The sequence below is a fragment of the Cheilinus undulatus genome, linkage group 13, assembly GCF_018320785.1.
Source record: "Cheilinus undulatus linkage group 13, ASM1832078v1, whole genome shotgun sequence".
In the NCBI taxonomy this organism is placed as follows: domain Eukaryota; kingdom Metazoa; phylum Chordata; class Actinopteri; order Labriformes; family Labridae; genus Cheilinus; species Cheilinus undulatus.
The window spans coordinates 10,766,828-10,789,898 of record NC_054877.1 but is presented as its reverse complement, the minus strand read 5'-3'; the positions used below and the strand labels follow the sequence as shown (position 1 = coordinate 10,789,898).

At 39.0% G+C, this 23,071-nt stretch overlaps 1 protein-coding gene across 1 annotated transcript; it reads left to right on the top strand.

Annotated features, from left to right (window-relative positions):
* The first annotated feature begins 826 nt into the window (after positions 1 to 826).
* On the top strand, positions 827 to 22,484 carry zgc:66427 (uncharacterized protein LOC406256 homolog). Its single transcript, XM_041803118.1, has 5 exons — positions 827 to 1,613; positions 2,908 to 3,003; positions 3,086 to 3,191; positions 12,637 to 12,738; positions 15,791 to 22,484. The coding sequence occupies exons 1-4, from the start codon at positions 1,088 to 1,090 to the stop codon at positions 12,692 to 12,694; spliced, it is 786 nt and encodes a 261-aa protein (XP_041659052.1). The 5' UTR covers positions 827 to 1,087; the 3' UTR covers positions 12,695 to 12,738; positions 15,791 to 22,484.
* Positions 22,485 to 23,071: the final 587 nt, after the last annotated feature.

The window sequence follows — 23,071 nt, the reverse complement described above, 5'->3', positions numbered from 1 at the left end:
ATGCCCTTAGTTCTGGTGGCTCCTTCATGTGTTTCAAATCCCATCTTATTGAGTTTGTCAACTGGTGAATGTTGTGTTTTATTTCAGACCATTTTAATTAATGGGATTTAAAACTTGCCATGTAAGCAGATAAAAGAAAATGTTTCCTGTTCATATTATTGCCCTGTAACTGTGAATCATATTTTCAACATCAATTTCGTCCCAAATATCATGTGAATTTTTTTCAGAATAAGTGAAAAGCTGATAGATATGTAAATTTGAATTAGTACAATCTAAATCGAAACTATTTACAAATAAAACGTCACCAATATCATGTGAAATGCATTTTCAAAGTTAGTAAAAAAAAAAAAACGAAAACAAAAAAACACATGAAATAAGGTTAAAAAATAATGACAACTATTTTCTGAGACAGTGTAAAGAGGACATAAAATCCAGAAATATTCTTTTAAGTACTCTAACGGTGAATGGATAATAAGAGGTTTTGTAAATGATAAATCGTAAAACAAATAATTTTTCACACCTATCATGTGAAATGCTTTCAAAATCAGTCCAAAAAAGGATTTAAATACATTTATAAAATAATGACAACTAGTTTCTGGACCAGTTCTTCAGACACTAGATCAAAAAATACATTTTCTAAAGTTTTTTAGAGCTGTTTACATTCAAAGTGGGGACGATTTTGATTTATGAAAAGGATTTTTTTTTGTTTGTTTTCCCATATAGTAATATAATTTTGACGTTTCTGATTATAAGCTACGATGGGGACACGCTGACGTTACCGTAACTGTACGTGTGAAGCTCAAAGGAGGAACCGAAAACGCTCTACTTCCGCTGCAGCAGCGACAACGGGCAACGTCAAAAAAGAAGGGAAAATGTGGACAGTAAGGACAAATTGAGGCCAGAGAAGGAACGTCGAACAAAATTAATGGTGTTCGCTACGTTTTGTAGCCAGGTAGTTGTTGTTATTTGAAGTTACCTGACAAATATTTGACAGTTTAAGGGTCGTTTCGAGGTTAAACTCGTCCCCTCTTTCTGTGGTGGTTCGCTTTGAGGAAGCTGCTCGGCTAGCCAGCTAACTTTGCTAGAGATGGGGACGAAAGCAAGTCGTTTACAGGAAGACCCGGTTCCCTCTGCTTTTGGAAAAGATGGCACAAAGCGGGACTCCTATCGGCGACCCCGCTGTTCCAGGCCCACCAGTCTAATGGTGGACTTCTCTGTGAGCTTCGAGGACACTGAGGCCAACCAAAGTCGATCGGAGGAAGGCAGCGACTCAGACCTCGGGCAGCATGGGGCGAGCGCCGACGGCAGCCCCGCTGACCATCACAGCATCCCGTCTAGCATTAGCCAAGCGTCACCTGCGGACGACAACAACAGCGAGGGGAGACCCGAGGATGAGGGGAATATAAGCCCGGAGCCTCCCGCCGTAGCGGAACATCAGCCCGGAGAGGAAACAGGCCGCACGCCCCACCGCACTTTTTCCGAGCGGCTGCCCGGGAATCGGCACTCTTCCTCCCGCAGCGTCGGCGCAAGATCCGCCCGGGTCCGAGGCACACACCAGCGGCCGGTGTCAGAGGCTTGGATCGGCCTTTACCGTGTTAACAATCGTCATGGCAGTAAGTTTTTAAAATTTCACACATTGCAGGGGTATTTTAAATACACTTTAGTCATATCATTTTGCCTATTTTAAAAACACATGTTATTATAACTGTCCTGTCTCCATTGGCTCAAATACAAAAGCCTGCTGTCTTTTACAGAAATTTCACTTGATTTATTGATGTGTTGGGGCTTAGCAATATCAGCAAGATAAAATGGTTCAATACCCCGGCAGAGAAGATTTATATTGACCTAAAAAGGCTGATCTTTAACTGAATAAATGAGTGGGTTAAATATTTGTAGACAGAATGACAGAGACAAAGACATCTAAAAGTCAAATGTCTGCATGGTAGCAAGAGTTGTACTACAGAAAGAAAAAACTGGAGAAAGCGAATTATGGTGGAGACTGCATTAATTGTACTCGTACTAAAAGACATTTAGTCTCACATCACTTTGAATATTGTATTAAAGAGTCTCCCAGTTCAGCCCTTAATCCACCCAGTCTGAAATTAATATGGATTATTTGAGGAATTTACATTCCAGAACAGATAATCTCTTTTCCCGTGCCTGCATGTGGACCAAAATCATCAGAGACCCTATTGTATAAAGCACAGAGTCATGGCATAAAACTAGAAATGGTGACATACAAGCTCTTTCATGTCACAAGGACTTACGTTGACAGAAATTGTCAGCGTTAAATCCTGCAGCATGCAAGCTGAAAACATTAAATAACTAATGACCTTTGCATTATAATGGGGCTGTGAATTTTCAGCGGAAATGAGAATGTGATCTTTGGGCAATCAAACACAAAGAGTCGGTCTGTGGTTGGGTTCCTGTAAAGGAAAACGTGAGCCAAAACACAACAGTGTGGTAGGTTTCCCAGGCCAGCCCTCTAGCAACTGTAGGGAAATGGGTCACAACTTCACATGCCCGCTCATTGCTGGCAGCGGCTCACGGAGGAGAAATTAGGGCAGCGAGGCACTGTATCTGCCCGTCTGTCCCATCTACTCAAAGTATATCCCTGCAGTCACTGCTTTGTGCATGCTTACAGTCAAATTATAAACTGTTTTTGGGCTTATACACTTGAGGTAACATTATTTACGCTATCTTCTTCTTATTCTACTCTGACAATCTAGCCTTCATGCTGACTGATTGTGTTTCACTCCGCTCTACCCAGGTCAGCTCGTGTAATCTAGATGTCCACACACAGGCAGAGCACTTGTGCTTTATGTGATGCGCACATCATCCATCATTTATATCTCACTGTGTGACACTGTGTGTTAATCTGGGCTCTGTTGTGTCTGCTCTGTGCAGATATCCGCTGTCCTTTCTGCTCAAAGCCTTTCCCCGGGGGTCGGATCGAGGATCACCTGTTGAGCTGCCTCACATCCCCTCCCCTACCTTACAACAGTAAGTGTCATGTCACAGAATTCCCCTCTGACGACTTTTTTTGTCAAGGCTAAAAACACTCATGGCTGCTTTGTGTATTTAGCGGACGTGCTCAGTAAAGACAGCGGAGAGTGTTCCATCTGTCTGGAGGATCTGTTACAGGGGGAGACCATCGCCAGGCTGGCTTGCCTCTGCGTCTATCACAAGAGGTAAAAAAAAAGATCAGTTGAAGCATTTACATGACAATAAAATACAAAGAGACACAGGCAAAAGAAATGCAAATGAGGCCAGGTGAGATTGAAAAACACTGCAGGAAAGTGTGTCAAGCTTTTAAGAGATCTAAAAAATGTGGTTACTGGGCCATGGGTTTAGAAAACAAAGGAGAAGGCTGTGCTGTCTCCACCAGTGAACGTACCACGACACAAATCAGAAAATTACAGACCTATTGTTCTTTTCCATGATATCATGTTCTTAGAAGTTATCTGGACAGCTACTGCTGGTACTGAGTGAATCATTATTGTGACCATGACATTGCATAGATTACTGCAGTCTAGGAACAAAGATCTATGAGATTTGTGTCACTAAAAAGACCAAAAGTTTGTGTGGAATAATAACCACATCATAATCATTACATTTATATTGTTTGTTTGTTTGTGACAGACATATACAGTTAACATTAACAAACTTGGAACAGCCATCCCAGCAAGTATCTTAGTGTTTATTCATAGCTGTTACATGACGTCACACATTCATGAAACCAGCCCTTGGTGGGCAACAAAAGCCTCCTGCTGCTTTATACTACAGAGAAGTCAACAGTCTGGGTTGTCACCTATGTGTTTTACCCAGTTTTATTGTCATTTTTATTTATTTTTTAATGAAGGAAGGTTGTTTTTCAACTGGATCTGCTAACTGTTGAGACAAGCCCAGGTTAGTCTTTCACAGGACTCAATCTGAGAGAGAAAAACCCAGAGGGGAGTAAATGGTAGATCAGACGCTCCGCTGTTTCTTTAAGCTACTGTAGACAGCAGTGCCAGTAGACTTCTCCTAATCTTGACATCAAATATTGTTTGTACTTCATAAAAATCTTTTAACGAACATAACAGCCTTAAAATACTGACTGACTGCTGACAGTGATCCTTAAAGTAATGTGAACTAACCTATGATAACTAATTAGTACTCACCTGTGCTTCAATGATGAATTTCTTGACCCTCACTTCCAAAACAGCTGCATTATTGACCCAAACACTCTGCGAATGCATGAAACCGTCCAATGCCATTTTAGACTTTGATCCTGGTGGCGATCTAAAGGGAAGGGTTCTCCTCTGCTGTAGCTATATCGTTACATAAACATCACTGAAGCAAAGTCCTGCTCAGATTTTTCAGGTTTTGGTGATTTGAATTAACTGGCTGCACAGCAAAAGCCAGTTGGTACCAGAATTTGAAGTCAGTTAAACCTATTCTGAATACTTCTCATTAGTTCAGGCCCCCAATCCTGGTCAAATGCTCCGTTTAAAGTCTTAAGAAGCCCCCTTCCACCAGTAGCCCCTGTCACTGTTCATAATGACTACTGCCATGTTGCCACAGTGCTTTTAAACCAAGGTCATTTTCACACCTGGTGGTCTGGGGGACTCGGTCCAGTACAGAACTCAAATTGCAACATTAATGCACATTTCTATGGTTTAGTTCGCATTCACATTGCCCTTGGTCAAACGAACCAAACAGAAAGTTTGTGGTGCTGTCAACCCAAACAAAGAGTGGCGAAGAAGAAAAGGAGACATAGAAGAAGACTGAATCGGAAACCCATCTCCTTCCACTGGTCTTTTTCCCACATAAACAATGAAACTACACCAAATTTATGCAGTCTTGGGATTTCTGCTTTTGTTTTGGGGTGTTATGAGCAGACAGCGAAGTGAGCTGTCCAGCATGTTGTTTCAACATAAGAAGAATTAATCCGTTCCAAAGAAAAAGGCAAGCCAACATGTGAGACTATGGCGTGTTGCTATGGCAACACAGATGCCAAGCGAGGTACTCCCATGTATTTGAGTGTATTAAATCACATATATAACATGTGAATTATTGCGCTTTGTAATAATGCCTTTGGTTCACAAGTTGGTGTGCTTTGCTTTTACACCTCAAACGAACTGCACCAGTGTTCGTTTGGAAGCGAACCAAGACCCACGTTTTAAGCGAGCCAGATTCCACTTGTTTGGTCCGCATCTGAGTTCATATGAGCTTTTACACCACTCCAAACAAACCGGACTATCCGGGGAACACAGACCAGAGTTAGTTTGAAGCGGACCAAACAGCTCTGATGTGAATGTGCCCTTATTTAAACAAAAGTGAACTGATAGCATCTAATCAGGACAGCACAGTTTATCAGTATTCTCATCTAGAAAACCAGTATAAACTTGTCCAGAGGCTGTGCCGGGTTTTACACACTTGTACCTGAAGCATTTAGTAACAACAGTTGGCATAGGAGTGTGGAAATTAAAGCCCAAAACACACTGGTGCCGGATCAACACGTTGTGTCCTATGACGCACCTCATTGGCCATCCCTCGCAAAAATTGACAGCAGCGCTTTAAAGGTACAGTGTGTAAAAATGGGACTATCAACATCTAACAGTCAATTCTGGAGTGTGATGCTCACTTCTCTGGTGATAACTGTGGGAACCAGTGAAGTTTAAAAATCAATACATGCTTAACTGTTATTTGGTTCCTTCTATGGTGCCATAGAAACAGGCAAAATGCAAAAATCCAAGATGGCACCTTCCTTGGAGGGGACCCTCCCTATGTATGCACACACTGCACACACTGCACACACTGCAGTGTGTGCAGTGTGTAATATTTAGCCTATTAGCATTTAGCAAAACAAGCTTGGTTAAAATGAAACATACCATTTATAAGTAGATTGATCTAAATTAGTGTTGACATCTGATAACACATTTTTTAAATTTATGTTTTAAATTAACTCAGAATAAGCCTTTTATTCATACATAGGGAGGGTCCCCTCCAAGGACACTGCCATCTTGGATTTTTGCATTTTGCCTGTTTCTATGGCACCATAGAAGGAACCAAATAACAGTTAAGCATGTATTGATTTGTAAACTTCACTGGTTCCCACAGTTATCACCAGAGAAATGAGCATCACACTCCAGAATTGACTGTTAGATGCTGATAGTCCCAATATTACACACTGCACCTTTAACAGTCAAACTCCCCAAACAACCACTGCATGGCGAGGTGCTGAATACTAGAGCTGAAAGCCCGCTTGGTGCTTACCTCTTCAGGTAAGTGGAAAGACAATAGGAGCAGTGATATTGAAACGGTAGCAGAAGCCTCCCACTTGTTCTACACTTTGAACAAAAGATGGTACTAAGTTTCTTTTTCTGTGCTCTAAAACAGAGCTGCTACTACAGCAGCCTAGCTGGACATAACAACTGTTCTCAGGAAAACGCCCCACCAGCTTTGCAACCAGCTGGCTGGGAATAGAGGAGTGGTGTTAAGTGCCGTGGCAGTCAACGGCCTCTGCCAGTGGGGGTTTGTTCATAGACAGTAATGAGGTCGATAGTTTGGACATGCATTGGGCTTAATGATTGAAGGCTGTCAGTGCTAGCACTGCTAACAATAGCTACATTCTGGAAACTTCAGGCTTATCAGCTAAACCCAATTATAAAGGGCATTGGATCTGATGTGAAATTATTGGCCTAGGAACATCCCTAGTGAAAAGAGTCCCAGGTGCTGTACAGGGGTTCAAACTCACTAAAACTTAGAGTTAAAGGTTAGGTGTGTGAAATTTGGAAATATTAGCAACATCCTACATTTAGATTCTATATTACAATGCTCAACTCTAGTGGTATCGTAACCAGTGGTATGGTACCATAGAAATGTGCAAGATGCAAAAATCCAAGAAGGCGGAGTCCATGGAGGGATCATCCCTGTATCTGAATAAAAGCCTTATTCTAGTTTAATAAAAATAAAACGACTTTATCTATACTCAGGTGATTCAAAATCCATTTAGATCGGTCTAGTTTTTATTTTTCATTTTTATAGTTTGTTCCACTAAATGCTACTAGGCAAAATATTACTTTCAGTGCCTTCTATATCTGTTTTTCTGCATGTAAACATGCATCATTTGGAGAAGATGAAGAGTAAAAAGCCTGTGCTGCAGCACTACAGAGAGTACAGAAGTAGCTGCCACTATTTTACTTTTTTTTTTTTTTTTTTTTTTTTTTTTACCCAGGAAGTCATGTGACTGAAAGCCATGAAACTCTGATGCAAATTTAAAACACTCAGCCCTTAAAGTGATTTCAGAAGGAAAAAAGGTTTTAGCTAAAATAATGAGGGAAAAGGAAAAAAAGAATAAAGTTATCTGGGTAGATCATGAAGCAGAGTTACAGTTTAAATGCAGAAATTGGCCTACTGCTGTGATAGCAAAGATTTTATTTAAGTATTGTGAAACTTGATGAAAAAGAGATAATCCTTAAATTATGAAAGGTGTTAATGCACTTGTCATCCCATGTGATGTACCGCTCTTTTGGTTTTTCCTAACTTCCAGCAAGTCTTTACTTTACTGTCTGCTCAGTGTGAAACTGGACCTGCTGAGACTTGAAATATACCAAGATTAGGTAACTCATCACAGTAAAGTGATGAAGTGAAGAATCTGCATGCTATTTTAATTTGTCATAATGACGTCTCCAACATGTCGTGTTTTATTGGTATGAAAATCCGCGTTTTGTTTCCACACATTTTTCCACACTTTGATAACATAACTCTGTCAATTATAGCAGCAGACGTGATTTTAATGCAGCATGTAAAACCAGCAGAGACATAAGCTGTAACCTAAAACATTCTCAGATAAAGCACGCAGTGTTTTAGTGTGTTTTGTTTTGTTCATAGTGTTATACCACAGTATGTAGGTGTGGCTGTTTGGCAGTCTAAGTGACATTCTGATCCACCCAGCAGAGCGACTGGGATTTGGAAAAAGCCTGGAGTTTTGGAATCCAAAGGATGACAGAGTGGGTAATAATCTGAACAGTATGTGTTCACACATTTAACACAAGGACGCTGACTTTCTACAACAAATATTTTATCAGTGAAGGGCTGCAACAGATGATGATTTCTATGATTTAATCGGCATACCATGGTTTTTGATCAGTTGATTATTGCTATAGTGGCTGTGTGGAGCTGGATTTATCTTATTTGATCTGAATGATGCAATTTAACTTAGAAGGCATAGTTTTTACGTCATGGATCCTCCCTCCAGTGGGCAGGAAAGGCTTCCTGCTCCTGCTTCTCATGGAGAAGTTGCCGGTCTCATCGGCCACCCATGTGATTCATACAGCTGAATTCTTTAAATGGACAGTTGTTCAGTTTTATGATGTAACCAATGTGGGAAATTTGGGTTTTACTTCCACAGAAACCCATTAGAAAGGAAAACCGAGAGTTGAGAAAGTAATGGATTAATGCCAGGAGATTCTCCGTTGTCCCGTAAAATTACATAAGACGACACAAAGCAGATTCCTCCTAATTCTAATAAAATACTGCCTTAAGTTAGCCAGTTATCACTGACCTTTGCTTTGATAAAACACTTGTTGCCCTTATACTTATGTATGGTTTGATCAAACGGCAGTCTAACAGGAAGGTTTCTCAAGTAAATATAGCCACTTATCATCTGAAACTTTTCATGTGCTGCTGCCTGTCTTAGGCTGACCACACTACAGGATTTCAAGCCCAATTTGAGGCCAGATTTAGCTCCCTCAACGATCATGGGGGTGTGTGTAGACTGAAGGCTCATCACAAATGATTACTTATGAGTGTGTGGTGTTAACTTGATTATTTTACAGCCCCATATCACGCCATAGCCTCCGAGACCTCGAATTGTAAATATCAAACACATTTTATATTTATGATAGTAAGTCGTAATGCCCACAACAACCAGTGAGAGTGAGCAGACTGGGTAGCATCACCAGCCGGGTGTCACAAGGGCGTACTATTATGGCACACAAACATGAACAAAACTGCATCTTCCTTCCAGCCAGGATTTCATCCTGATTCTTTTTCTTGTTTTATGTTTTCTGCTGCTGCCAGGACAGTTTATGGTGGAGGGACAAGCCAAGGGTGTCAGTAGACATCCATGTTTGTTTTTATCTTCTGAAGTCACGTGATCACACAAGGTCAGCAGGTGTGTGGTCTGAGTGGACTCACAGTCTGGCTGGGTCATCTAATGCAGTGGTTCTCAAGTGGTGGGTCATGAACAAGTGCCTGGGAAAAAATAACAGCAAGAAATCTTTAATGTATGGAAGCTCTAAGTCAGTGATCATCAACTGGTGGTCCGAGGGCCACATCAGGCCCCCCATATCTTCTCATCCAGTCCCCAGAACATTATCAAATTCAGAAATATGCAGAGGAAAAAATAGGTTGATGCATATAAGGCCTCTTTGTAAAATTTCCTACATTTACAAAAGAAAACCAAAACGTTTGATATTGATAAAAATATCCGGACTGGTTAAATGTTTGAAACATTCATACATTTTACAGAAATCCACCTGTCACCCATTATTAGCAAATATGCATGATACACATGCACATATTTTGAGTTCATTCTTTATTAAAACTATGTTTTTTTTTTTCAAACACAAGCATTTTCCTGCTCGAGAATCAAATCTCAAGACCTTTTTCTTGCATGTTTTTTTCCAATCAGGGCACACCATATGAGTATCGAACTCAGTGATGGAGAATTGCTATAATATCTCAACCGCCCCTGGTGGTTGGCTACTGTAAAAGGACTGATATCATTTTTAGAGGGTTAAAATGGCCTACATTTGAAATAGGTTATTCAAAATATGTTAATCAGAACAAAATGTCAATTAATTTAAGTTTATTTAAAAGCCCAGCCCCCAAAGCATCCATCCAAACCTGACCTGTACAAATGTTGTTGATGACCTCTTCCCTAAGTGGACATCCATCCATACTTTTCATTCTACTTACTTTTCCTATGGTAACAAGTTCCTTTTTTTCCAACATTTCCACTTATTTTTCTAATTTTCTTTGGATAACAAAGCTGGTTTTCCAAAGATAACAAGTTAATTCCTCACAAATTTCTAGAAGTGCATGCTGTCCAGGGAAAAGGGAGTAGGGAAAAGGGAGTTGTCCTGTCTCTTTGTTTAGTTGTGTTTTGTTTAAGGTAGGGCTGGGCAGTTAATCACAAATTAGATTAAATTGCAGTATGGCCTTCTGCAATTTTCAAATCACAGAAATTGCAATATTTCTTTAACCTTAAATATGTGTCAAAATACCAGTTTAGAACTGTTTTTTCCACCAGAGATGTCATGCATAACATACCATGCCATCATTCTAGTGCCATATTTTTAGACCAGTGTGGTAAAAATCCTGTTTTCTTCATTTTTGTATGTTTGTCTTATTAAATATGAGAATTATATAAAAATTACAATTTCCTTTGATACAACAGTTCATATCAAATGTGTAAAATGAGTGAATAAATCATCACAGTTGGATAATTAAAAAAAATGTTCTGCCCTAGTTTAATCTAATATTGTGTTGGTTATAGTATAGAATGAATTTTTGCTTGTTTTTGTTGTTAAATGAATGAGATGAGGAACTTGAGAAATAATCATTAAATCGCAATCGCAATATTGGGTTAAAAAAATTGCAATTCGATTACTTTCCCAAATCGTTCAGTCCAAACTGCAAAATTTTTCATAAATCAATTGAAGACATTTAAAATTTTGGCAAATTTAGGTTGCCATTTCTGACAAGGGGGTAGTGGTGGGCCCTGATGCCCGACGAGTTGAGTACCAATGATCTAATGTGTGCGCTCAGAGAATTATAAAATTGGTCAAATTTGTCCTCATTTCAGTGGTCTCCCATGTTTGTGAAATCATTTAAGATTTGAAAACCGTCTAGAGTGTGGCCAGCCTCAGCCAGGACACTCTTGAAAAAGAGATTTTTAATCTTAATGGTTTTTTTTTTTCTTGGTTAAATGAAGGTAAAATAAAAGAAATGTAAACATCCCTAAGGTTTATTTCTGGCAGGGACTTTGCTGTGTTTAGTAATTAAAAAGTGTGTCCCTGGTGTTGTAGAGCACTGTTTCTCAAATAGTGTAGCTTGGAGCAAGTCTCAGAGTGCCAGTGAATCGTACAACCAAATGCTTTTACCATGACTATACAATAACGTAAGTTACTGTCACAGGTTCTGAAGAAGTTGAAGAGGCTTTTCATGGATATGGTATGCCTTGGGCAAAAAACATTTGAAAACCACAGCTTTAGAATGATCACAAGTGTTGAAAGTAACAGTAAAAATAATATCTTAGATTTTCTGTATTTTTTATGTGATATAATTGTGTTGTTTTAAAGAGACTGGACATTTAAAGCCTTTGCTGCAGCTCCAAAGAGTTTTCAGTGGTGGCTGCCACTGTCCTAAACTCCTTTTGCCCTCCAGCCTCTGTAGCAGTCATGTGACTGAAAGCTGTGAATACAGAGCGTGAAACTAAAACTGATGTGCTGCACTGAGAGTTAATAGCTTTTGCTCTTTTACAACCCTGACCCCTAATTTGTCTCTGAGTCTACAGTTTAAAAATACACAGTTTTCGGTTATTTACAACTTGTATAGAAAGCTGCACATATGAAGTTACCACAAAACACAATATAACACAATATACCAATAGAAAAATTATTTAAAGTAAAATAAAGTAAAAGATAAGATACAGTAATCTTAAAATGAGTACAGTTTCATTTTAGCCAGCACTTTACTTTGATCATAAAAGGTTTTATAACGAGTGTTTATGTTATTTAATTGAGTAAAATGTCCTCTGTCTGTGCTAATTTCTTCTGGTTGAATATGAAAAACTAGAGTTGTGCTTTTTCTGTATCAGATTTGATGAGCAAATTCTGGGAGGAAAGGCAGACTGCATTATAACCTCTGGTGTCTGTTAACCTATGAGAGTCGGGCTCTTTGTGTGCATGACTCGCAAATAAAATACAAGCAATCAATCAGTGAATCAATCAGTGTTGCAGAGTTTGCAGCGCTTCGTGGAAAAGGCTAAATGTCTGAATTTAGATCTACTGTGTTGTTGCAGTTGAAGCTTCCATTCAACCTGCTACTAGTTACTGCTACTGCCCAGACTTTGTATGCATCTGGGAAGAGGTTCAGAGGCAAGATAGTTGATTCAGTGTGCTGAAAAAATGAAGTTTACTTACTTTAAATTCATTCTTTTGTTTGGAAAATGGCTCTAAAAGCCAAAGGGACTCCCCAAACTATGCCACAAGAGTGGAAACAAGCACTTGCTTATACAATTTGGTATTTAATCTCTGAAAATGTCATGATATGGGGTGTTTGCAGATTATTTTTATCACTCTGTTTATTTACACACAGATGTTTTTGCTCTTTGTAAGTGATTCAGGCAAACAAAAACACATCTTGTGGCTTATCTTTGTTCATGTTGGATTCAAGGAGCCACAAAGCCCTTCACACTGATAACGTTTGCTTTGATTTCCTCCAGGCAGTAAGTGAATCAAGACTTTAAGCAGATAGCATGCTGATATAACACACAGTAAAGGTTCTTCCACTAACATGAGTGAATCAAAACCAAAGTCTTTGTGTCCTCACCCTTCCTATCTCTGATCTTCCCCCCTGTAGCTGCATTGATTCCTGGTCCAAGGTGAAGCCCTGCTGCCCCGAGCATCCCTTTGATTGACTCGCAGGTCACATGTATTCTGCACAGTGACCAACACGACTCAGGTGAGGACGTACACCACAGAAATACTCAAGCAGCCTTAAGATTAGGCACAGCAATGTTACTATTACAGCAGTGCATAAGCTGTGTTTATGGTCTCTGACATAATAATTGACGTGTGTGGATCATGGCTAATAATACACCAAAAAGAAGACTTAACCAAGTCACAAGGGCTCTTATGATGGGGAGAATTCATGTTTGAGGACAGAGCTGCAGAGTAAAACATATGCACAGTCATCATCTAACTTAAGCTCATAAAAGCTTGTCATTCATCTTTACAACAAATATAACAATCTTGTTTAACAATATCTTGATGCAATAATTGCATGTTTTTAAAAATACAAAGCAGGAGCTAGTTTTAGTATTTTAAAACCCCTAGTTTATTTTCTTATCATTAAGACCCTAAAGCCAGTTTAATTTACTGTACATCTGATGTAGACAAATCTATACTGAAATGCATTTAAAACAGAAATTCAACATTTCTAGGTAAAGTTTACAGTAAACCAGTGCAGGGTTGCTATGACCAGTGTTGTCACAATGACAGACAGGGTTCCTACAGATCCTTAAAAACTCTTGAATATGCACCTATAATGCACATTTGAAATTTAAGGCCATAAAAAGCCAGATTTTTACCAGTGAGAGTTCTTCAGTTTTAGCAGGCACATTGACTAAGACATGTCCTTATTAAAGCCTTGTTTTTAAGCCAAGCTAACACAATTTTAATCATCATCCACCACAAATTGTTGCATAATTATTCTCCATAATTAAAAAATGTGTCAATATTTGATTAAATTATAAAAAAGGCTATTTATTATGACAAATCTTTTTATATTATGTTTTAAATTATTATAGGTTATTAAATTGTAGTATTTATGAATGCATACTATACGGCATATTGATAGAATAGAGGTATTTAGTGCATAGGAAATCATCAAATTTGGGCATTTATGGCCAAAAAAATAATTGCCTGATTTTATGAGACATTTCATAGACAGTACAATAAATAATCAGCCCTGGTCTGAGGTACTGAGAAATTTCACATGCATTTCATTTTTGACTGTTTGCCCTGCAAAAAGTGGTATTAATTCCCCTTAGCTCAAAAATCAAGTAATTATTGTGGCCAATGGTTGCAAAGATTTATCGACATGGTATTAGCAGAAAAAGCTTAAAAAGTTGTTTGTCAGATATTTGTGGATGAAAATTCTGCCTGTTTACAACTGATACATCAGCTGTAAATATCAGTCTGTACTGGCTGTAAATATCAGCTGAATATGCAAATAAAATAATAATAATGATCAAAATAATAATGTGGAGTTTTACATAGGATCAAAAGACCTACGTCCGCTAAAGTCTTTTCTTTGTTCATCCAAATCCTTTAAACTTTACTGTTCGCTTTAAGGACTGCAGTTTTAAGTCTGAATTTCATTTATATCATTAGTATCAATTTCGGTCAAAATGAATTTGGAAATACCAGCATTTTGCATATTATCAAAAATGAAATTCAAAGATCTGCAGGTGAGGATGCAAAGAGACTTTTAGGGACCAGGTGACATGCTACCTCTCACCTCTGCTCTGGATCTGTCTGCAACAGACACTTAAGATCACACATGCATCTCTATAAGCCCTTAGAGTGACTAGCAAAGCATATTTGCTTACTAGTAGGTAATACAGTTGCCAGTAGAGCTGAGACAGAGCAGGCAGAGAAATGCGCGGCTTCAGCATCAGTCAGTCAAACATAATCCTGAAACTTCCTTCATGTTTCTGCAGAGGTGTTAGCGAATTTCAAAGTTCTTTAGAGTTTAACTGCTGTAAAAAAAAAACAGAAATTAATGTCTTATTTCTCTGTATCACCACTTTGTCACTACCAGCACTCACGCTCTCTGATCGCCCCCTGCTGCACTCTCTCTCTCTCTCTCTGTCTCTCTGGCTACAATCATGATAGCTTTGGGTTGAAAATACAGCAGCATATCTGTTTTTCTTTTATAACTTCTGCATTTGTTGTACTGCTAACTGTAAAAGTAACAGATACTATACTATTTAAAGCACATGGTATTTAGAAGTAACAAGGTATTTTAAATGTTGTCAACCTTTCCAGTATATACATTTTGATTGTTCATGAAATGCAAGATAGGATATTTATTGAAGCAATATTGGCAAAACTTTTAGAAGAAGTATTCTTTTTTTGCAGTTTATTATTTAATACATTACATTCCTCTATTTTTAGATTCACCTGTGGTCTTTATGCCTTTATTTGGAAAGGACAGTGGACAAAGTAGGAAACCAGGACAGTGTGGATTGTGTGCAAACTAACAGCTAGACCAACTGGTGCTTCTCTTTTAAGTATTTTTAGTGTGACACTAATTTAAACAATATTTCACACCCCTGTGACTGACTATCTATTTAAAAGCCTTTGTGAGCAGTTTTTATCTGGTTGTGGGAAGACTAAAATTGATGCAGATGTCTTGTAATGAGCGAAAACAGCCAAGCATACCATGAGTAGTCTGCTATTTCTGCTAGTGTTGCTTTAGCTGTTATTAGTTGCTGTTGGTTGTGTCTGAAATTGCTGCTGCAAGGTGTGTAATGAAGCTGGTAACTGATAAAACAACATTTTACTATTTTGACTGAGAATGTTCACATTAAGTGATGTGTTTGACTCTTATGTTAAAGCAGGATGAGATATGTAGTCTGAAAACACTATTTATCAACCTTGAAAAGCCAATGGATTTGCCAGATTCCATGTCTGTCATCAGATCTTGCAGAGCTTCAAGCTGAAAGAGAAAATTACCAGACCAGTTACTGCCATTTGTTGACAAAGCGGTGGTAGCTAAAGGTGTGGTTTAGTTGTTCTGCAAACCTGTAAACAACGGAGGCCAATAAAGAGGAATAAGTAACAGCTGTAGTGGCAGTTTTATCACTACTAGATGAAATTTCTTTATTAAAATAAAAGCAAAAATCCACACCAAATTGGCACGAACAGAAGGTTCATAACGTATGCTTTGGGACATCCATTACTGTATGCTTTGTCTAATTGTTGCTTTCTCTTCTCTTCTCTTCCAGGAGACTACACTGAACCCCAGTAAAAATCCCAATAAAAATGTGTATTTGAACAAACAAAAGCCCCATGTTCCTATCAGACACAAACCTTTTATTTTAGCGGATAACGGACGGTCCTAAGACGATCGACACCAGAGGCTCTCCGCTTGGATCGATCCACATGAACTTGGTCTCGGACATTTCAAGCCAAACTCCAACCCCCCTCCGTCAAATCTGTGGCTCTGACCCTGCGTTGGAACAGATGTGGAGGAGGTTCCCTTTCTTTGATACAGACTTGGCTTGAGTCCTTGGAATATTAAATAAAGAAATATTTCAGTTAAACATTATCATCCCAGAACGATGGAACTCTGCCCAGAAAGATCTTGAACTCGGGAAGGAACATAGAAAAGTTGAAAACTGTGACTCTGGATCCTCTCCTGTGTATTTTTTCCGCTCTCAGAACGGGATTGGTCATTTTATCAAGTATTTTGCAGAAAGAGTATTGTTCCACGTCATACATTGGATGAATGTTTCTTTCCTTGGCTTACCCCAAATGAACCAACCTCACACTGAAAGCGTGAACTGTTACCGTACAAATGTTGCTTTACTTTAACATAGCTGGAGGTTGAGGGCTTGTTTTTTGGTGAACGGGGCTGCCGATTTTTTGGTGTTTTGCTTTTTTTTCTGTTACCAGTTAACATTTCAGGGGAAATTTGGGGGCTCATTGTATTTCTGAGTAGGTCAGTTTTCTCGTAGGTGGATTGTTTGTGCTGCTACTTGCTGAGTGTTCAGGAGGGCTGAGGTTTTTTCATAGGGCCATAGTAGCGCCGTGTTGGCATCCATATGAGCACTTTTGTCCCTCAAGGCTGATTTTTTTTCCCCCCACATAAGGTCTGGGATAAGGTTGTGTGTGTTTGTGAGTGTGAGACGATAACCAGGGACAAGAAATGTCCTTGTGAGCATGACTGTATTCAGAAAAAATGTGTGCGGCTTTGTGTGTTTACTGTAGATTGCCCAGAAGTCTGCTTGGTCAAGCGAGTTTTTAATTTTTAATGGGGTTGTCACCATACCAGCATTTGACCTTTGATACAATTATAGTAAAAGTCAAATGATATTAACACCTGTTTGGATACCATACCCACAAAAAGAACTCCTACACATCCAAAATGTGGTAATTTTCTGGTTTTTAGTTACATAAAATAGAGTGCTGCAGTCAAAAATTCCAAACACTGGAAATGAATTTGCATTATAGCACTTCTGGTTCCATTGCCTAGAAGTTTATGGGATTTTTGAACAAGTTTTTGATTACAGTGTGTCATAACTGCAAACAACGTGGGCGAGCATCAGTGATAAAATCAGCTTGATTACATTAATTGTTATTATAGTATCTTGACAGCCCACGGGTGATGCAGCTCGACATGGCACACCTTGTTTTGGCCAATCACCCTGGTTACATCTTTCCACGCTACACACTTTTTTGGTCCATCACCCTGTTCCTATTTCCCTTTCTGTCACTTGTGTTGATGTGGCCGAGGAACAAGGAAAGAGGGAGATGACAAGGTACCAGGAATGTCTGAACAGATTATTTTTCCTGAATTTTTTTCCCTCTTTTTTGACCAAATAGAGCTTGTTACCTTGTCTGAAAAGGAATGGAGATAATTGTGCATTAGGGGCTGTGCTAATAACTATCATTTTGAGAGCTGGCAGTGCTCATTTTCAATAAAAAGCCAATATAGTCCAGCAGGAAAAAATGCCCTTGCCCTATTTGTCGATATCACTTCTCCCTCACTGGCCAATCAAAGTCAAGAAGGGGAAGGACCTATGATAATGGGGAAGGAAAACTAATTCGGCTTGCCTTTTCAAGGGTTAAGTTTCAATGTCTTGAACTGCTGCCTTTGTCAGGACTCGGGCTTGATTCACCAACTGGCTCTACTGATAGGGAGCGATAGTGGCTGCCTCTTTAGCTCATGTTATGGAGTCTTTATGCAGGCCTACGATGTAATAAGTCACTCTGATTGGCACACATCAAATGCGACTGACAGAACAATCGTGCAGTCACTCTCAGAGAACTGTTTACAAAGATTCAGCCCTTCCCAAACACTTTGTATGGGGGTTGCCCATGTGGTTGGGAAATATATCTGTTGTCATAGGTACATGACAGTCTATCTGGCTTGTCAGGTTAATTTTAACACAGAGGTAAAACTGTTTGGCTTGTGGCCATCATAGACTAATCAATACAAATACCAATCATCCATTTCTCAACATTCAAAATAAAAATGCTAGATGTCGTACTGTTTCGAAAGGAAGTGGACCGCGAGTGCGCAGTGCTGTCCGATGAGATGCAATACCTGATGCTTGCATGCTGTTAGGACACAGTTTTAAATGTTGGAAATAAGACCTGTGGTAAACACAAGCTTTACAAGTTTTTCATGTTTTTCTAGGACATAAAACATCTGAATAGGCCACACTTTTGAATTTTGAGGCTTTTCACGTCACTTACTACTGAAAGCGGTTCTTAACAAGTGGCTACCTAGTACCTCAGAGTTTGTTCAGGACATCAAACATTATCACGCCCATCATGTAAACCAGTGTTTCCCACTCTTAGAACAGACTTGGGCGGGTCCCCCAGCTGTATTTATAGCCACCCAGGTGTATTTGCTGACCATTTTATCTTTTGAAAAATTTGTATCACCATCTGTGTACACATGAGAGACATTCATTGGTACAACTCGCCTATAAATGCAGCTCTTACAGTGTGATGTCTCCTCTAGGGGTCAAGAGATATTGTATTTTCAGTGCTGAAACCAACTATTAATAGTTTTTGAGACTGAAAACAGATATTTGGAAGCAATATGCATTTATTAGGATGTAAAAAATATACTTAATGTGACATAAGTAAAATAGTCGAACAAAAAAAATGAAGAAAAATAGATAATTTGGCTCTATATCTATGAGCACGAGAAACAGGAAGTGATTCCATACGCTCACTGTGTCAGTCGCACCAAGGCTTATATGTTGATTGGCTGGGAGTTATGTAACGTCATTCACAAATTATGAAAGTAAACTTAACTTAGGAGGATTATCTTGATGAAAAATGTGTACATTTTTCTCACCACAGAGTTTAGGACATTAATAACCCAAAGACCAGTGGAAGAAGGCCCATAGGCTTTTCGTCAATGGAGCCTGCGTGATGCTAATTTACTAAGACTTATCATCCCTGCAGCACTCTATTACAGGCAAATTGTCAGAGTTGCACAAATGTGATAGGTGAACAGATTTGTGTAGTTTAGACAGTATTCAGGAGCTTTTGGTTTAAATTACAGCTGAAGATCTGACATTTGTTAAAACTTTAGTTCTGTATAATGAATATTCTAGAGCGTGGTGGGGCAAAAGTATCAAACATTTTGGCAACCTCACATTTATTGGTTTGTGATTTCAAGCATTGCTTTGGTACACAACATGGAGGCACATGTGGTCCTGTGTGAACTCCAAATGTGGTTTGGTTTTTTTTGTCCAACTACTCCCCCTCCTCCTGACTCAATCTCTGGGGTGTAGTCTGGATTTTTGGGGCTAGATCCCAAGCGTCAGTTTGACCAGATGGTTATATTAATGCCAGACCGAGGGGGGGTAAATGGAGGATGGATTGAGGGATGTATTTTTGGGGACATGTTTACACCATGTGGCATCCGCCTCGCTTTCCAACACTTGAGGCTACGGACAGCTGATGGTTAAATATTACATAACCACCCCCTCCCTTTTTCCCTTCTCTGATTTTTAAAATATTTTAGACATTATATCATCGCAGTATGATCAGGATTATTGCTCAATGTGTTAGATTGTTTCTTTTGCCTTTTTGTGTGTGTTGGTTGCCTTTGCCTGGTGAGGGGGTTTTTGTGCGAGCAGGTTGTTGTTGTGTTTTTTATAGGGCTTAAAAGCCCAACATGTAAGGCTGCTCAACAGATGCTGTCTGAAACAGGTTGCACACAGACCGAGAGAGGAAGCGAGAAAGAACAAAAAAACATGAATTGATTGCTTTTTGCTGCCTGCTCACAAAGGCGAGTCTGCTCCATGTGTTTAAATCTCTGCGCTATGGATTGGTGAAGAGGTCAACCAAGTGCACAGGTTTCCTACGGGCTCGTTCATTCACCCAAGTATGGAGTCATCATTGTTGCAAAACTCAAAAGCACGTTTTTGGTCAGCATAATTACTGATTTTGGGCTCTGATTTTTCTTCAAATCTTCCATTAATGCTTGCCTTTGTGATCCAAACTGCACAGATTTTCTCTGTGCTCTATATGTCTGCTTGCTCACAAGTCTTTAGTCACTTGCTCCGATCTATGTGCTAGTCTAATCTTATGAAGGTTGTTGCTGCCTTCATATGAAACAGGCCACTCTCTGATTTTTCTCTGGGCTAGCATATGAAACTGTTTTTTCCCCACGCACCAAATTCTGTGTCTGGCATATAAAACTTTATCTCTGCATATGAAACCTTTTCTCCCACGTACGAAACTTTCTCTGCGCTTTCAAAACTTTCTTTGTGGGCACGAAACATATTTCTGCTCTTAGAATTTTTGATGAACTAATAGGGATTTGAAGTTGACAGAGTTTGTTGTGTATGTGATGGAATGTAGGGACTCTCTCAGGAAGATAAAACTCAACATCTCCTGGAGAACGGCACTGCAACAATGAGAGAAGCAAACATGATTGGTCAGTCTATATCTGCTTCCTATTGGCTGGTTTATCAAAAAATCCAAGAGCAGAAATAGAGCTCAACAGCGTGGTTACTGAAGTAAAATTCCCAATTATTTTTCTCCATAGATTTGATTATTAGCCATATCGTCAGAAATATCCAAGGTAGACTTACACGAGCTACCTCAGTGAAACGATGATATATATTTGCTCCTGTAGAAGACAAAGAAATATGTACACAGTCTTCTGACTTTGCCTTTTCCTCTATTTTCAGATGCCGTTTTGTGCCAAATCAAATGTATTTATAGTCGTAAGTAATGAGGTAACAGGTTAGCTTTGTTCATGCTTTAAAAGTGTTGTAATAAGGAGTTTATGAAATGTCTGGGGAGGTTTTGAATGGCGAATTTTCCTTCCCAGAATCAGCGCTGCAGAAAAAGTAGGCAGGCACTGTTGAGCCCTATATAGCTCAACAGTGTGGTTCTGCGCTCGCAAAAAATACCGGCGTCTGTTGACGACGACCACTCATGTCACTGTTGTATGAAGCAATAAATACTCTTCATATGATATATTACAATATTATTCAAAGAGTAAACACTACAATAAAATGTAGAAAAATTTACATTGATAGTTTAAAAGCTTGAAAAGCTACCCTTAGCAACATATAAAATGAATGGCAATGGACTGTGGGATACGTAGTTCCTTTATCCTTGTAAAGAAATGCACACACGGTCGTGCTCCTTTCGCATTTTTGTTTTGAACACCTTTTTGGCAATGATTGAAATGTTTTATAGCTACGAGTATTCAGGTAGCTGGTTAGCTTGGTTCATGCATTAAAAGTGTTCGAAGAGAAAGTTTTGTAAATGAGCACAAAAAAATCAGTAGCAGTTTCACAAGTGAGCAGAAGCAACTTTTAATGAGATGAGAATGGTTTAAGCGCAATCACGGGAAATATGAGCAACCAACACAAGATTTTAGCACAGGCAGAGAGAAAAATCTAAGCACAAGGAGGCAGGTTTAAGCACAAAAGCAGGTTTTAATGGAGAGTTTGAAAACAAAATTTGGAGCCTACAATCAGAAAGTCATACTCTCAAAATGTGCTTCTGAGTTTTGCAACAATAATGACTCCATACCAAAGCTTCCTTCATTTCTGTTAGCAGTCTGAGGTGCTATGACGTGTCCCGCTACTATAGGGCAGCCCTGTGCATGTTTCTCTTTATTGTATTGGAGAATATTATAAAAATAATGCCAAATGTTTGTCTGTGCATCGGGGGCATTGTGTGTGAGAGTGTGGGAGAGGACATGTATTGATCATTAGATGTTACATTTGTTGTGGTGATAAGTTATGTATTGTATACTTTGGCAGGGAGGGACGGGGTGCGTGTGTGTGTGTTTTGGGGGGGATTTTGGTAGTGTTGGTGGGTTGTCGATAAAGAAACGAGACAATCTAAAACCTCTACATTGCTCTCATTTACTCTCCCTCCCCTTTCTAAGCTGTGTGGTGCAATACCTCAATTTTTACCAATGCTAACTAATCGATCTGTGTGTAAACTAGCTCCTCTCCAACATGAACGGTGTTTTGTATAAATGTCCCCAAGTCCTCGGTCTGTGAACCGCAGGGTGCCGATCCCCTGTCTGCCCTGTGTTTGAGGCTGATGTGTTAGATGAGAATGTTTTTTCAGAGAGTCATCACAGCGGTATCTGCATCCCCAAGATATGGACAATCTGCCTTTACTCTGGTATAAAAAATTGAATTTTATTTATTAAATTGTAAATATGTAATGCAATTCAAAGAAAATGGCTTGGTCTTTGTCTGTTCAATATACTGTTTCTAAGCTCCGATCTTTTGTATGTCTCATAAATTGTTTTTATATGTATTTTTTACAATAAATATGTGTGAGAGAAGTTTGTCTATGTCTGCTGTGCTTTTTAATTGTTTTTTTTTTATCGTAAGTGTCCAAACTATGGCCTGGGGACCAAATGCAGAATGTCTATGGGGGATTTGAATGGTGAATTTTACTTCCAGGATCAGAGCCGCTACTAAAGTCTTGACTGGTCAACAATATTCCTGTTTCCTATTGGTTGGTTCTTTGCAAAATCCAAGTACAGAGATAACTGTCAAGGGTGCAAAGGATTTTCGTACACATGAAAGAAAATTTTGTGCGTGATCAGAGAAAAATCAGAGTAGTGGTTTAACAAGTGGGGCCCAAATGTTACCAATGGTCAATTTTTAAGTGGCCAGCAGCAAATTCTTTAAACAAAAAAATGGTCTGCATCAACCATGAATCTTGACCTTGAAGACTCTTGCACTAAGGCTGAAATTTGAATTAAATATGTCAGACTGCAATTTTCAAGTGTAAGAAGGTGCAGTATTTCTTTAACCTTGAATTTGTGTCAAAATACCAGTTCAATACACTGAATTCAAAGGGGTTAATACTTCTGCAGCAGAGATGTTAAGCTCTCCACATCCTGCCAACATTGAAGTGTCAACTTTTATGAAATTAAAGTTTGCAAAAAAATCTTTCTAAATTGTTTGTTTTTCTTAATCAAAATCAGAATGAAAAAAATAATCATTCCCTTCAATACAACAATTTCACATGGATTTTACAACATAATAATC

Coding starts and splice junctions, on each gene's coding strand:
- zgc:66427 (XM_041803118.1), top strand. CDS start 1,088: ATGGGGACGAAAGCAAGTCGTTTACAGGAAGACCCGGTTCCCTCTGCT. Junction 1,614..2,907: donor TGTTAACAATCGTCATGGCA/GTAAGTTTTTAA, acceptor TGCTCTGTGCAG/ATATCCGCTGTCCTTTCTGC. Junction 3,004..3,085: donor CCCTCCCCTACCTTACAACA/GTAAGTGTCATG, acceptor TTGTGTATTTAG/CGGACGTGCTCAGTAAAGAC.